This window comes from Vitis riparia, chromosome 10 (assembly GCF_004353265.1).
Source record: "Vitis riparia cultivar Riparia Gloire de Montpellier isolate 1030 chromosome 10, EGFV_Vit.rip_1.0, whole genome shotgun sequence".
In the NCBI taxonomy this organism is placed as follows: domain Eukaryota; kingdom Viridiplantae; phylum Streptophyta; class Magnoliopsida; order Vitales; family Vitaceae; genus Vitis; species Vitis riparia.
This window is the reverse complement of record NC_048440.1, coordinates 22,295,952-22,308,499: the sequence shown is the minus strand read 5'-3', so window position 1 is coordinate 22,308,499 and position 12,548 is coordinate 22,295,952. Positions and strand designations below refer to the sequence as shown.

Below are 12,548 nucleotides of genomic sequence, written 5' to 3'. Positions count from 1 at the left end.
TGTATCCCAAGTCTCTCGTGAGCTTCCTGACCTAGTAGGGAGAATTAATATTTACAACTCATTTAATTTTAAAAAAATATGAAGACCAAATACATACTAAAAATTACCATATCTAGTAGCATCTTGTGTGTAATAGGTCTTATTACTTTATGTCTTATTTTTCACTAATTTTTATTGATTTTTATGCATTAACAAACAAAGTTCAAATCTTCTGAAAACTGGTAAGATTGATTTTAAAATTTAACAAAATTTATTTGACTCCCTTAAAATACAATTACGTCATTGATCTTTATGAGACTTTGATCCTTGGACTCCACTCATATCCTACTATTGTGTTTGGTATATCTTAAGAGGTTTGTAAAATCATCATTATTCATAAAAATAGATGTAAACATTAACGATTAATGAAAATGGTTAGAAAATTAAACATACACAAGACAATATATAATTGACTAATTTGAGAGTATGTTTAATGCAAACATCAAGTTTAAGATATGATTTTTGCCCTTATTACCATGCAATTTATGACATCAATTGCAAACATACATGATGGAAGCATATTGAAAAAACCATAATAATTCTATTTAGAAATATCTAGGTTGTTCTAGACTAAGAGATGAAATAGTGTTTGACGTTTTGAAATGTACATTTGTGATAACAATTTAAGTTATCTATGAAGTGATTGAATTGACATGGGAGCGCAAGAGTTGAAATTTATATTATTGCTTTCACATTCATAGACATGGGAATAATGAGTCTTCATAATAATAATTTATGAAAATTTTCTTTTCCTATTTCTAAGATTAGCATTTTGAACTAATTTTAAAAATCACATCTAATGATTTATTTTTGAAATTTAATAATAATAATAATAATAATAATAATAATAATATATTGATTCTCAAATATTTTAAAAACAAAAATATAAAAACAAAATTTTTATTTTTTAACAAATTAATGATATGGGTGTCTTACATTAAGTCATTTTTAATTTTAATTTTCAATATTATGTTATTTTATGAAACACCCTTTTATTGTACTTAACCTAGTATCAAGAATTAAATAATTTAAATCATATTAAATAGATTTACCAAATACTCCCTCAATGTAGAAAATAATAAAAAATTGAAACTTGCTTTTCCCTCCTTTCTTTGTATGGCATTTAAAATGCGGGCTATCATTTTGGGACAAATTCTTCTTGATTCTTCAATTTAATTTTGCCAGTTGAATGACGTGCCAAATACTATTGGGTCCTTATTTTCCTCCACCCCATTGGCAACCACATGGCCATTGGGTTTTGCCCCTTTCCATCTTCTCAATAAGTTTCGACAGTTGAGGAAACAATTTTCATCTTAAATTTCTATATTATTTTTAGGTTGAAGAACACTGAATTTCGTAGATATCATCAACAAATATTTTACTTTTAAAAATTTATTTATTTATAAATTTAAGCGATTAGGTAATAGGTCTTGTCTTGTCCTCCTATTACCTAATAATTTAATTTTATAAGAAAATAAATATTCAATAATGTGCACATTAATTTTTATATTATTTCAAATTATTAAAGCTTTATATTTTAAAAATATGAAACAATATTTAATATTTCTTAAATATAGTTCAATTTTAGAATTTTTATATAACTTATTTATTTTATAAATAAAAATATATTTTAATTTATGTTATAAAGTAACTCATCATCTTTTATTTAAAATTAATTTAAATTATTAAAAGTGTATTTGAAAATAATTTTAAAAAATATTTCTAATATCTTTAATAATTGAATGATAAAATTTTTTAAATATCATAACTATTAAAAGTTTTTTTTAGAATCATTAATGGATTATAAATAATAAATATTAAGTTTTACCTCATGTTTTATTAGTTTAATAATTAGTTATATGTTTCAAAGCTGTTGCTTGAAAAATCATTAGGTACGAACCGAAAAATCATTAGATATGAATATGGGGAGGTGTGACATGTTATGCACAGGATGTGATGCTTTTGATGATGTCATGGTAGTGACAACATGGCCATGCTATCATGTGGGTGATATGAGTTGGAGTCATGGTATGACCATGTTGCCATTAGGGAGCCACGTGAAATGAATTATTTATATTATTTATTAGGTGTGTGGTTAACATATTTCCAATAGGATCACTGAAAATTGAAATGATGGGTTTAGCCTTCTTGTTGTCAATGACATTGGGGGTGTGAAAGGGGGGGTTTTGGGGGAATCGTGTAGTGGAGTGTGAAAGGGGGAGGGGGTTTGGGAAATTGGAGCTTCTTGCTAGAAGACAATGAATAGTTAATTATAGATATTGATATTTTTCATTTTTGTAATTACTAATAATTAAGGGGTTTTGGGTTGACAATGTGCTTCAAAGGTTCATTATCCTTTATATACCTTGTTCGTCATGCTCCCCTTCATGGCCATCAATTTCGAGAAAAATCCTTTATTTACCTTATTCGTCATGCTCTCCTTCATGCCCAATCAATTTGGACAATTTTTCTCAACTCTTCTTGAGGTCCATTGATTTCGACAACGTTACTATGCTAAAATGTGATGGTCAAATGCCAATAATTAAGAAGGAACTTCTTTTAAAAGATTAGAAAGTTGTTAGTTAGTAATTAGATTAATCCATCTAAAACTCGGTTTGCTTGTTTAGAAATATGCAATAAATCCCATATTATTCATATAAATATATTTAATATTTTAATTTTTTTGAACTTCTTTAATATTTTAACTTTATATTTATTTACATATAGATTTGTAGTATTTGATTTTCTTTTTGTTTGAATAAATAGCTTGATAAGAATTACTTATTTTTTTATATGTACGGAAATAAAAATACTTTTACATTTGAGATCCTAAAAAGAAGAAAAAAATGAAAAATTTCAAATAAGTTTGTCTACATCAAATAAAATTACAAGGATTTCATGGTCAAACCTCTCTCCTGGTTTAAAAGAAAAAAATGATTTGGGAAGACAAACAACATTCTATCTCTCCCATTACACACGAGAAGCTAATGTCCCAAGGACGAAGGATTGGAAAAATAGAGAAAAATTGACCCCTCATGAGTGTTTTGTTCTATGCTAATTCCGAACTTTTAGTACAAATTGAGAATACTAATGGTTTAAAGTTGGTTTTAGATTCACTTGAAATAATTTTTTTTTTCAGAAATGTGTAATTAAATACATGAACCCTACTACAAACTGTTAAAAACAAAAATCACTCAGGTATAAACTATCTAGCTTGGCACACGCCATAGTGCAAGGGAGGCTAGAGCAAATGATTAGAGAAAGGCAATAGACAAGACATGAAGAGAAAAAGAAGGCAAGATGTAGAGGGACTGAAGTTCATTGTAATGATGACTACGGAGAAGAGATCTTATGATGCTAGAGATGATTTTTGACTTATAACCTTGAAAAGCTTAGAAATTTAGGTTAAAATTATGCTGCTTTTTCATTTTTTTTTTCCCTCAAATATAAGTAAAATGAAATAATTAAAAGCCAATCTATATCACCACTTAAAAAGGGGTTCCCAGGACACACTTAGATGGATTTATTTATTTAAAAAAGGTTGGACTAACATTACAACTACCATTCCTCGCCAATGTCCTTCCACCCGAAGAGTTATTTTATTTAGTACACTAATACTCCAGTACTCCTCTTGAGAAGGACTTTATTTAGCTAACCGAGGTCTATAGCACCTCTCAAGCGCCTGCAATGAAAGGATCCTTTCGAAAGTGCACGAGCTGGTTATGAGTCGTGGAATTCTGAAGCTCCTGCCAAACATATGCCTGGTAGGAGTTCGACGTGCAGGAGTCCGTGGCTGCAAGACTGATTATCCAAATCTTTTCGTCTAGTTCTGGTATGCCTATGAACCATGCGTAAATCACCCACTCAGATTTCAGGTTATTTCCAGTAAGAATGTCGTACTCTTTCACGGCCCATTTTGCCAAGGCTATCACACGTCATCGTGCTTTGTATCCGGGTACACTGTCCATTCAGGCGGCGGTTGAGATCCAGTTGCACTTGAACCACAGTCCGACCTGTGGAGACTTGTCAAAGTCGTGGGTTTTGGATGGGTTTTTGTGGAGGTGTGGTGGTACATGTTGTTGGGACAATGAGTTTAGATTGTATGTTGACAATGAGTTACAACAACTTGTCATAGTCGTGACTTACTCTTAAGATTCAAAGTTATTGTTTGCTCAACTAAAAAATCATAGGCATGTTCAAAAAGGTTTGGTATTAAAGTTTTTATAAGCACAACAAGGAGTGTTAAAGCTTTATTCAATAACAACTCAGTGGTATGAAAAAAGCATTTCTACTACTCTACAATCCAATTCATTTTCTTCCACTTAATTCTTATTTCAAATTACGTATCTTGTTAAGGAATGATAAATCTTTCTATTTGTCACATGAGTTCAATTTCATTTCACCTGGAACCTTTTCCACCATGATTTTTTTTCCTCTTTTTTTCTTTTCATCAAAATTTCTTCTATGAAAAAAAATAAAATTGTATCTATGGCGGTTCTCCAAAGACATATAATCATTACTTCATTTGGAACATGCTAAATCAACTATATACACACCTTGGTTTTTCTTTATTTTTTAATACATGCAGAAGGAGGAAAATTATAATCACTCCACACCCCAAATTGAAGCCAGAGAATTTCTGTAAAGATAGAGGAGTCATGCAAAGATCTTTCAAACCTGAGATTTATGGGGGTTAGTGGAGGAGCTATTGGCTTGGGCATCTTTATGCTTGAACATACTGGTGATCAAAGGTTTGAGACGAACATAATTGCACCTAGGGCAAGCCTTTACTATAAGCTTCAGTGGATATTTGCATGCTTCCAAGAGTGATAAATATAGTGGTGAATATGAGATAGCAAAGACTGTAACTGGGAGGAATGCGACTGAGTACAGCACAATTTTTGTCCACCTTTCCTTATTATGTATCATAAGGACTATTGTTGCAGCAAATGCCACCATCATCATTGACACTGAGAGGATTAAGAATGTGAAGCCCAGCATCAGCTTTTGAGGAAGAGAGTTCTTGAAGTCTCGTAATCGGAACGAGGAGGTGAGAATCGAAAGGAATGTAACCACGGAGGTCAAAGCAAAAGTAAGTGAAACTGCATCAGACAGGGTGAAAATCACAAAGAACGGTTGGTAGAGAAGGAGTGGGAAACCCGTGTTTTGATTAGGCCCTCCTGGTATGGTGTAGGCTGCAGCAAATGCAACAGTGGCAATGAGAGCAGCAACAACTGTGCAGTTTTCAGAGGTGCGCTTTAGCCAATCCGTGGCGCTTTTATGAAGTTCAGTGTATGTTTCAGCAAATAATTCCTCAGGAGTGTGCTTGTGTTCGTTGATGTGCTTAGTGAAATAGGCTGCAGAGACTTCCTTCACCCTCTGCAAACACAAGTAATTATATTTACTCTTAGAAATTTAAGTCAGCTTAGATGGGAATAAACAAACAGAACCGCAATATGATGATACAGTAAGTTTAAAAATGATAAGCTTTTGAGCCAAAAGCTTGAATCATCCAAAATGAAAAGCATCAATGAATTAGGACAGCCAAAGCATATATACCTCAAACAATATCAACTCCTTTTGCAATTGAAGTGCAGGGCTCTGTATCTTTTCAGGAACATAATCTGCTCTTTTTTTACCAACCATATGCAGTATGGAATTCCCCTCATTATCTAGCTTTCTTACAAGCTTCCTTGCTATGAATTCATTATTCACCACCAGGTTGAAAATCTCTATTTGGCGGTACTTGATTGCAAAATGCAATATATTCTTCCCTTTGCAATTAATGTGCTCAAATGCTTGCGGGTGCACAGCTAATATTTCTTTGACAATCTCTTGGATGCCTGACCTGGTGGCCAAAAACAATGGAATTTCACCGGTCCTCATAATGGGGGTCATGTCGTTTTCTGGAGAGCCATCTACTTCTCCTTCTCCCCCGCTTTCATTGAAGGGAGATTTGCTACTTTCCTGGGACCGTCCTGTGAGGCCTTCTTCTTTCTCTTCATGTCCCGGGGAAAGCAATGAAAATGACGAATTTCTTCTCCCCTTTTCATCAATTGAGGGAGTTGAAGGACTATATCTATGTGTTTTAGGCTTACTCCGGTTTTGTCGTGCTTTAGTAGCTTTCCATGAAGTATCTCTTCGTATCAACAACTTAGCAAGCTTCAAAGCTGATTCATATCTAGCTTTCTCCTTCCTAACTGCTTCCAAAGCCGGCAAGCTCCAACATGATTTAACTTAATTATCAAGAAGCATAAGTAAGTGATCATTCTTGGTATAATCAGATTGGACTTTTTACCCATACATCAAACCATTATAACACTACCAGCTAATTAACTTCAAAACTCATGTTATTAGGTTATCAATCAAACAATATATAGCAACTTACACTACAGTCTTTCACATGATCTCTTCTTAAAAATGAACCTATTGTATCATTTTATGCTAGTCATTAGCCTAATAAGTTGTTAGATTATAAGCCAATAATGTATCTCTTGGGCCTTAACAATGCATGCTTCCATTGAATAATTTACTTTATTTATTTTTTGGGGTTTGGAGTTGGCAGCCTTTTAATTCAAGGAATTGAAAGCTTGAACGCTAATGAAGGGAGCTGACAAATTGTCATAGACCTGTTTAAGGATGAATGGATTATTCAGGACGTACATGTCAAACATTATTCAAATAATAAACACACTACTAATAACCTGGTGGACGTACCAAAATCAGATATGAATGAAATTGGTTTGCAAGCAGCTTGTTGCACTTGATCTTCTCCTCCCACGGTGCTCTCTTCTTTGGTTGAGACACCTGAAAGTTAAAACACTTGAATCACCCTTGTACACAATTGGGAGCAATCTTCAGAGGAAGAGAAGTATTGAGACTAAATTTTGATGCTGATAACCACGCAGAGAATTAAAGGAATTTTCGATTTACTTGCTTACTTAGAGTGCATTTTCTAACCTTTCTAATATTTAAAAGAAAAAAATAGAAAAAAACTTTTAGTGTTAGAAATATTAGAAATATTTTTTAAAATCACTGCAAAACATGGTAGGCTTGGCAACTTGGTGCTCAAGTCAAAGAGAACAAACAAGTAAATAAAAAGGGAAATATACTATACAAGACAACAGAAGCCGCTTCAGAAATCCATGTTCGCTTCCACTTTTAAATGCTGATGGATTGCATGCCAGAAGTTGAAGAGCAGTCATTCCATCCCCATCCTTCAGATTAATTAAATATTTGTATCTTCTTGCAATCGACTCAGCTACTTCTGTTATGCATTTTTTTTAATGAAAATTGAAGGGAAAAAGTTAAATTAGCAGGTAATATATACATAGGTTTGAAATTTGAAAACTAGTTTTACTTTTAATAACAAAAAGAAGAGTAAGACTGTAACTTCAAATGTATAGGCAAGTAAAAAAAATTGGAAAAGTAGATATGCATAATATTTGCAAGGCATACAAGTTTGGCATGTATATTTGCAATTCTGCATTGTTGTACAAAAGAGCTTACAAGTAACTCACCAAAATTCTCAGTAAGAACGGAAATGTGAAGAATAGTGGTTTTATCTGTCCTCTGAAAGTAGTCTAAATAACGTTCTAGATTGTTGCCACAGATTTTGTCAACATCACCAGCCAGAAAGTTGAATATCTTAGTTTTCCCATACCTTGCTGCTCGAAAAATAGGTGTTTCCCCATGGTTGTTGGTCAAACTTAGCAACTGCGATGCCTTTGCCATCATTTCTTTTGCAGCTTGGAGGGTGCTGTCGGAAGTGGCTGCTTCATGGAGTATAGTGTTTCCTGTATCATTTTGATGAGTGAGTCTGCTGAGATGAGCCTCTGGCAAATCTTCGAGTAATTTGAGTACTAGATCAGCTTGTCTGTCGTAGGTAGCCATCTGGAGGACTGTGTCATCGTGTATAGTCATTATGTGCAATGGTCCTTCTGGAATATTTTTACAAATTTTGATCACCGCTTCCTCATCTCTATTCATCATAGCGATGTAGAGCTTTCTGTTAAGCTCGTCATTGGCATCTTCATCTTCCATTAGAAAGCGTAGAAGGCTCACTGCAAGGATGGATAAATGGTGGCAGAAGAATGCTAATATATGAAACAATATGACAGCGTATTTTACCCGTTAATAAGAAGAAAACTTCGTTGTACACTGTGAATGGCAGCACTTAGATTAATGGAGGACATTACTTTTGTATAAATAGATTCTCACCTAATCTTCTTATCTTCCGGCATCTCAAGTTTTATTGCATGTATATGCTTTCAATTACTTCTTTGGCAGGTTTACAGAAAACTGGTTTCAAGAACCAATAAGAAACAAGGACAACTTTTACTCTCTTGTGAACACTTCTCTTCAAACTAATGTTGGGGGATTTGCAATGTGCATGCAACATTTTCTTGCCAAAGGAGAAAGCATTGATGCTCCATTCAATAACTTTCTCCGAAGTTACATGGAGTTACATGGGGTCTGCCTTTTTCAAAGCATACCCAACTCCAAGTCAAAATTTTCTTAATGTGATGCTATTTTTGTTTTATTCTCTTGATTCCCTTCCAGCAAAAAAGGCTAGCTTCTCGTTTCTTTTACGCATCTCCCAATCTCAATCTTTAAATAATTCTGTGGCGTTGTTATGAAGCTGATCTGATCATAGGTTGTAGCAAATAATTCTTCAGCAATAAGCTTCTTCTGGTTGAGGTGCTTGGTGAAATAGGTTGTAGAAATTTCTTTCACTCGCTGCACATACATTCACACTGTATGTATAAGAGCTAGCACTTTTGTATTGGCAGTATATATAAGTATAAATTCAAATAAGCTATCTTTAAGGATTTTTGTCATAATATCAATTCTTATTTGGATTGTTTTTTAAGGAGCTTTTTACTTCAAAAAAATTTAATATGGAAATTATGATGAAATTATTTCATATAAAAACTATTTTTCAATCTATGCATGAATTTGTTGAATGTTTACTAATACAATCATCATACCCAAATTGTCCCTTGAAATTATGATTTTAGCTTCAGTTCAGCTTTAGTTAAAAGGAAGGCCGAAATCAAAACAAGGGATCACAGAGGGTAAGGGCCTGTTTGGTTACTGTTTTTGAAAACTGTTCTGAAAAACAGTTTTTGAGAATAGTTTTTAAGAACAGTTTTTGGTGTTTTTTTAAAAAAAATTGTGTTTGGGAACTGAATTTTGAAAAATAGTTTTTGTTCTCAAAAACAAAAAAACATGTTTGGTTGAGTTAATAAAAAAAGAATTAGAACAAATAAAACAAAAAACACATTTGAAAGATGATTTTTTTTTTATTTTCTAATTAATAAAATATTTTCTTCAAGTAATTTATATTATAAATTTATAAATAATTTTTAGATATATAGTTCATTTAAATTAAAAAATTATTTATTTTATTAATTTTAAAATAAAAATATTTTTTATATTTTTTTAAAATAAATCAAACATAATAAAATCATTTTTATTAATATTTTTTTTATTTAATCTTTAACTTTATTAAAAATTATAGCATATTGGAGATAAAATTATTCTCGTGGTTTGTTAATTTTTTTTTTTTTTATCTCTACTAAATCTAAAATTCAAAATGCCACCCTCTTCTCTCACTCGAGCATCAAGAAGCCCTTTTCTGAAGTTGCCCTCTCCCTAAAAAAACCCTCTCACTCTGCCATCAAGAAGCCCTTTTCTAAAGTTGCCCTCCAGCCGGGAAAATCCCTAAAAAAGCCCTCTCACTCTGCCATCAAGAAGCCCTTTTCTGAAGTTGCCCTCCAGTCGGAAAAATCCCTAAAAAAAAGCCTTCTCTCACTCTGCCACTCTCAATCCTCGCAGGTACTAATCTAATCGTGTTATTATTATTTTTTTTCAACCTCCGTTTGATTCCCAAGAAAATCCATGCCCCATTCAATTTCCGGGAAAATTCATCCTCGTTTGATTTCCGAGAAAATCCATGCAAAACCCCCAAAGAAAACCAAAAAAATTGATTTTCTTTTGCTCCCTGTGTTTTCTGGATCCGTTTTAGGGGTCTCTTTGCTATTGTGCCATTGGATTTAAATTTCACGAACCTGAATCAAAACTGAGAAATGGGAAAAATCAAGAAGAGGCCACGCGACTGTGCTGGAGAGGAGAAGAGATGAGAACGGGAAGAAAAAAAAAAACACGGAGAACAGATGAGTTTTTTGTTGTTTAATTTTGTTATGTAAACAGTAGAAAAATAGGGAAAACAACATTTTGTTGTTCTCTAAACAATGCCATTTTGAGAACACGGGGAACAACAAAAACAAAAATGACTCTCTCAACCAAACGAGTTTTCGGTGTTTTTTGTTTTCAAGAACAGAAAACAGTTCTTGAAAACACTAAACAAACAGGCCCTAAGTTTTGGAGCCTATAGCTAGCTTGAACATCCTCAACATTAAATGGAGATGCTTTTATACACGAAAAAGTGTCTGAGATAATGAATTAATAGGATATGAAAGTCTACCTCGAATAAAAGCAACTCCTTTTGCAATTAAAGTGCTGGGCTTTGAATCTTTTCAGCTGCATAACCTGTTTTCTTCTTTTCCCCGCATTGTCTGTCTTTCTTATCAACCTTCTAGCAAGCATTTCCTTTTTCACCACCAGCTCAAAAATCTTTATTTGCGGGTGCTTGATCGCCACATGCAATATGCTCCTGCCCCTGTTATAAATATGCTCAATTGCCTGAGGGTGCATATCGTTGCCAATAATAATGGAGTTTCGCCTGTCCTCATCAGAGTTATGTAACTTTGTGGAGATGCAACTTCTTTCTCTTCATCTTCTGGGCCGATATCTTCACTGAAGGAAGGTTTGTGAGTCTCAAGGGACCATATTGGGGAGTTTTCACCTTTCTCTTGACCCAGGGAAGGTGTTGAGATTAGTCCATAACGTCCTTCCTTTTCATTGGAGAATGGTTTGGTATAATGACCATATTTGTGGCTCTTAGGATTACTCCGGTCCGTACGAGGATCAGTAACGTTCCAGGAAGTATCTTTCTGATTAAAAACCTGGAGAGGTTTGTGGCTGATTCTAGTCTGGTGTTCTCCTTCCTAACTGCTTCCAACAGGGGCAATCTCCTATATGATTGAACTTCAGTGTGATGTAACATTAGTAAAAGAAATACTAATGTTGCACTTGAAACATACCAAAATCAGATATATATGAGATGGGTTTGCACACTTTGACTTGTGGCCCTTCATCATCTCTCTCCATGGTCTTATCTTTTTCTTTGAAGTTGGAGACATCTGTAAAGTGACAAATCAGACTGGGAAGAGAAAAGAAGATTCAGTTTGCCTTTTTCATCCGTTAACAAAATTTTCTCTAAAAGATAAATATACTGTACAAGAGAAGAGGAGTCGGTGCAGGAATTCATATTCACATCCGCTTTTAAATGCTGATGAATTGCATGCTAGAAGTTTGAACGGCAGCCATCTGATATATGAGTTTTATTGAATTTAAATTTAATTTAATTTTTTAGTTCATATTTTTTTTTATTTAAACTTAATTTTATTTTTAGGTTCATTTTTTTTTTCTTTTCATTGTAAATTTTCTCTCTTTCGAGAAAACCGAATAGGTTGCGGAAGCAAGAGCTTATGCGAACTCGCAAAAGTGCTCAGCAAGGATGGAATACGAAGAATACTGGCTTCATCTTTCCTCTGAAAAAACACTTTTGGATCTTCTTCATTAAGGCATTCTTTATCAACTTCATCAGCAAGAAACTTGAACATCATCTTTTTCCCATATTGAGCTGCCTGAAAGAGCAGCGTCTCACCATAATCGTTCTGCATTCTGAGAAACTGTGAAGCTTTCTTCAAAGTTTCTCTAGCAGCAGGAAGGGTTCTGCTGGCTGTGGCTGCCTCGTGGAGTATAGTGTTTCCAGCATCATTCTGACGGGCGAGTTGGCTGAGATGGGTCTCCGGCAATTGTTCCAGTAAATTCAGTTCTAGATCAGATTGTTTGGAGTAAGTAGCTATGCGGAGGACTGTCTTTGTGTATAGTCATTACGTACATGGCCCTTCTGGAATATTTTTGCAGGGTTGGATCACCTCTTTCTCATGTCCCTTTATCAGAGCTTTGTAGAGATCTCTGTGAAGCTCCTCTTTGGTACCTTCATCTGCCATGAAAGTGGAAACAGTAGAAGGGTTACTGGAAAATGGGTGTTTAGGTACAAGCTAGTGGAGAAAGTTAATGGGTGGATAAGATTCCTTTTCTCTTTAGTGGGGGATCTGACTTTTCATATTACTTGATATTCCACCTCTCTTGTGTTATTAGGTATGCATCTTAAGTTTACTAGAAATTATACTTCCAATTATTTGCTTTGTAAAGTTGAATCCCATAAAAATTTGATCAAGTTTATAGATGCTTTAGATACTACTTAGTCTAGAAATCGAGAGAAAATCAGTTTTATTATTACATGCAAGTCTATTCAATTAAGAACAGATTTTCATCACACATACTTTTAAGAGTTAAATATCCCTTAAACTTCT

General features: G+C 33.7%; 1 protein-coding gene across 1 annotated transcript; it reads right to left on the bottom strand.

The window, feature by feature from the left end:
- Positions 1 to 4,710: 4,710 nt before the first annotated feature.
- LOC117923242 lies at positions 4,711 to 8,082 on the bottom strand. Its single transcript, XM_034841463.1, has 5 exons — positions 7,560 to 8,082; positions 7,157 to 7,306; positions 6,757 to 6,846; positions 5,599 to 6,275; positions 4,711 to 5,418 (listed from the first exon to the last, which is right to left on the bottom strand). The coding sequence occupies exons 1-5, from the start codon at positions 8,080 to 8,082 to the stop codon at positions 4,711 to 4,713; spliced, it is 2,148 nt and encodes a 715-aa protein (XP_034697354.1).
- Positions 8,083 to 12,548: the final 4,466 nt, after the last annotated feature.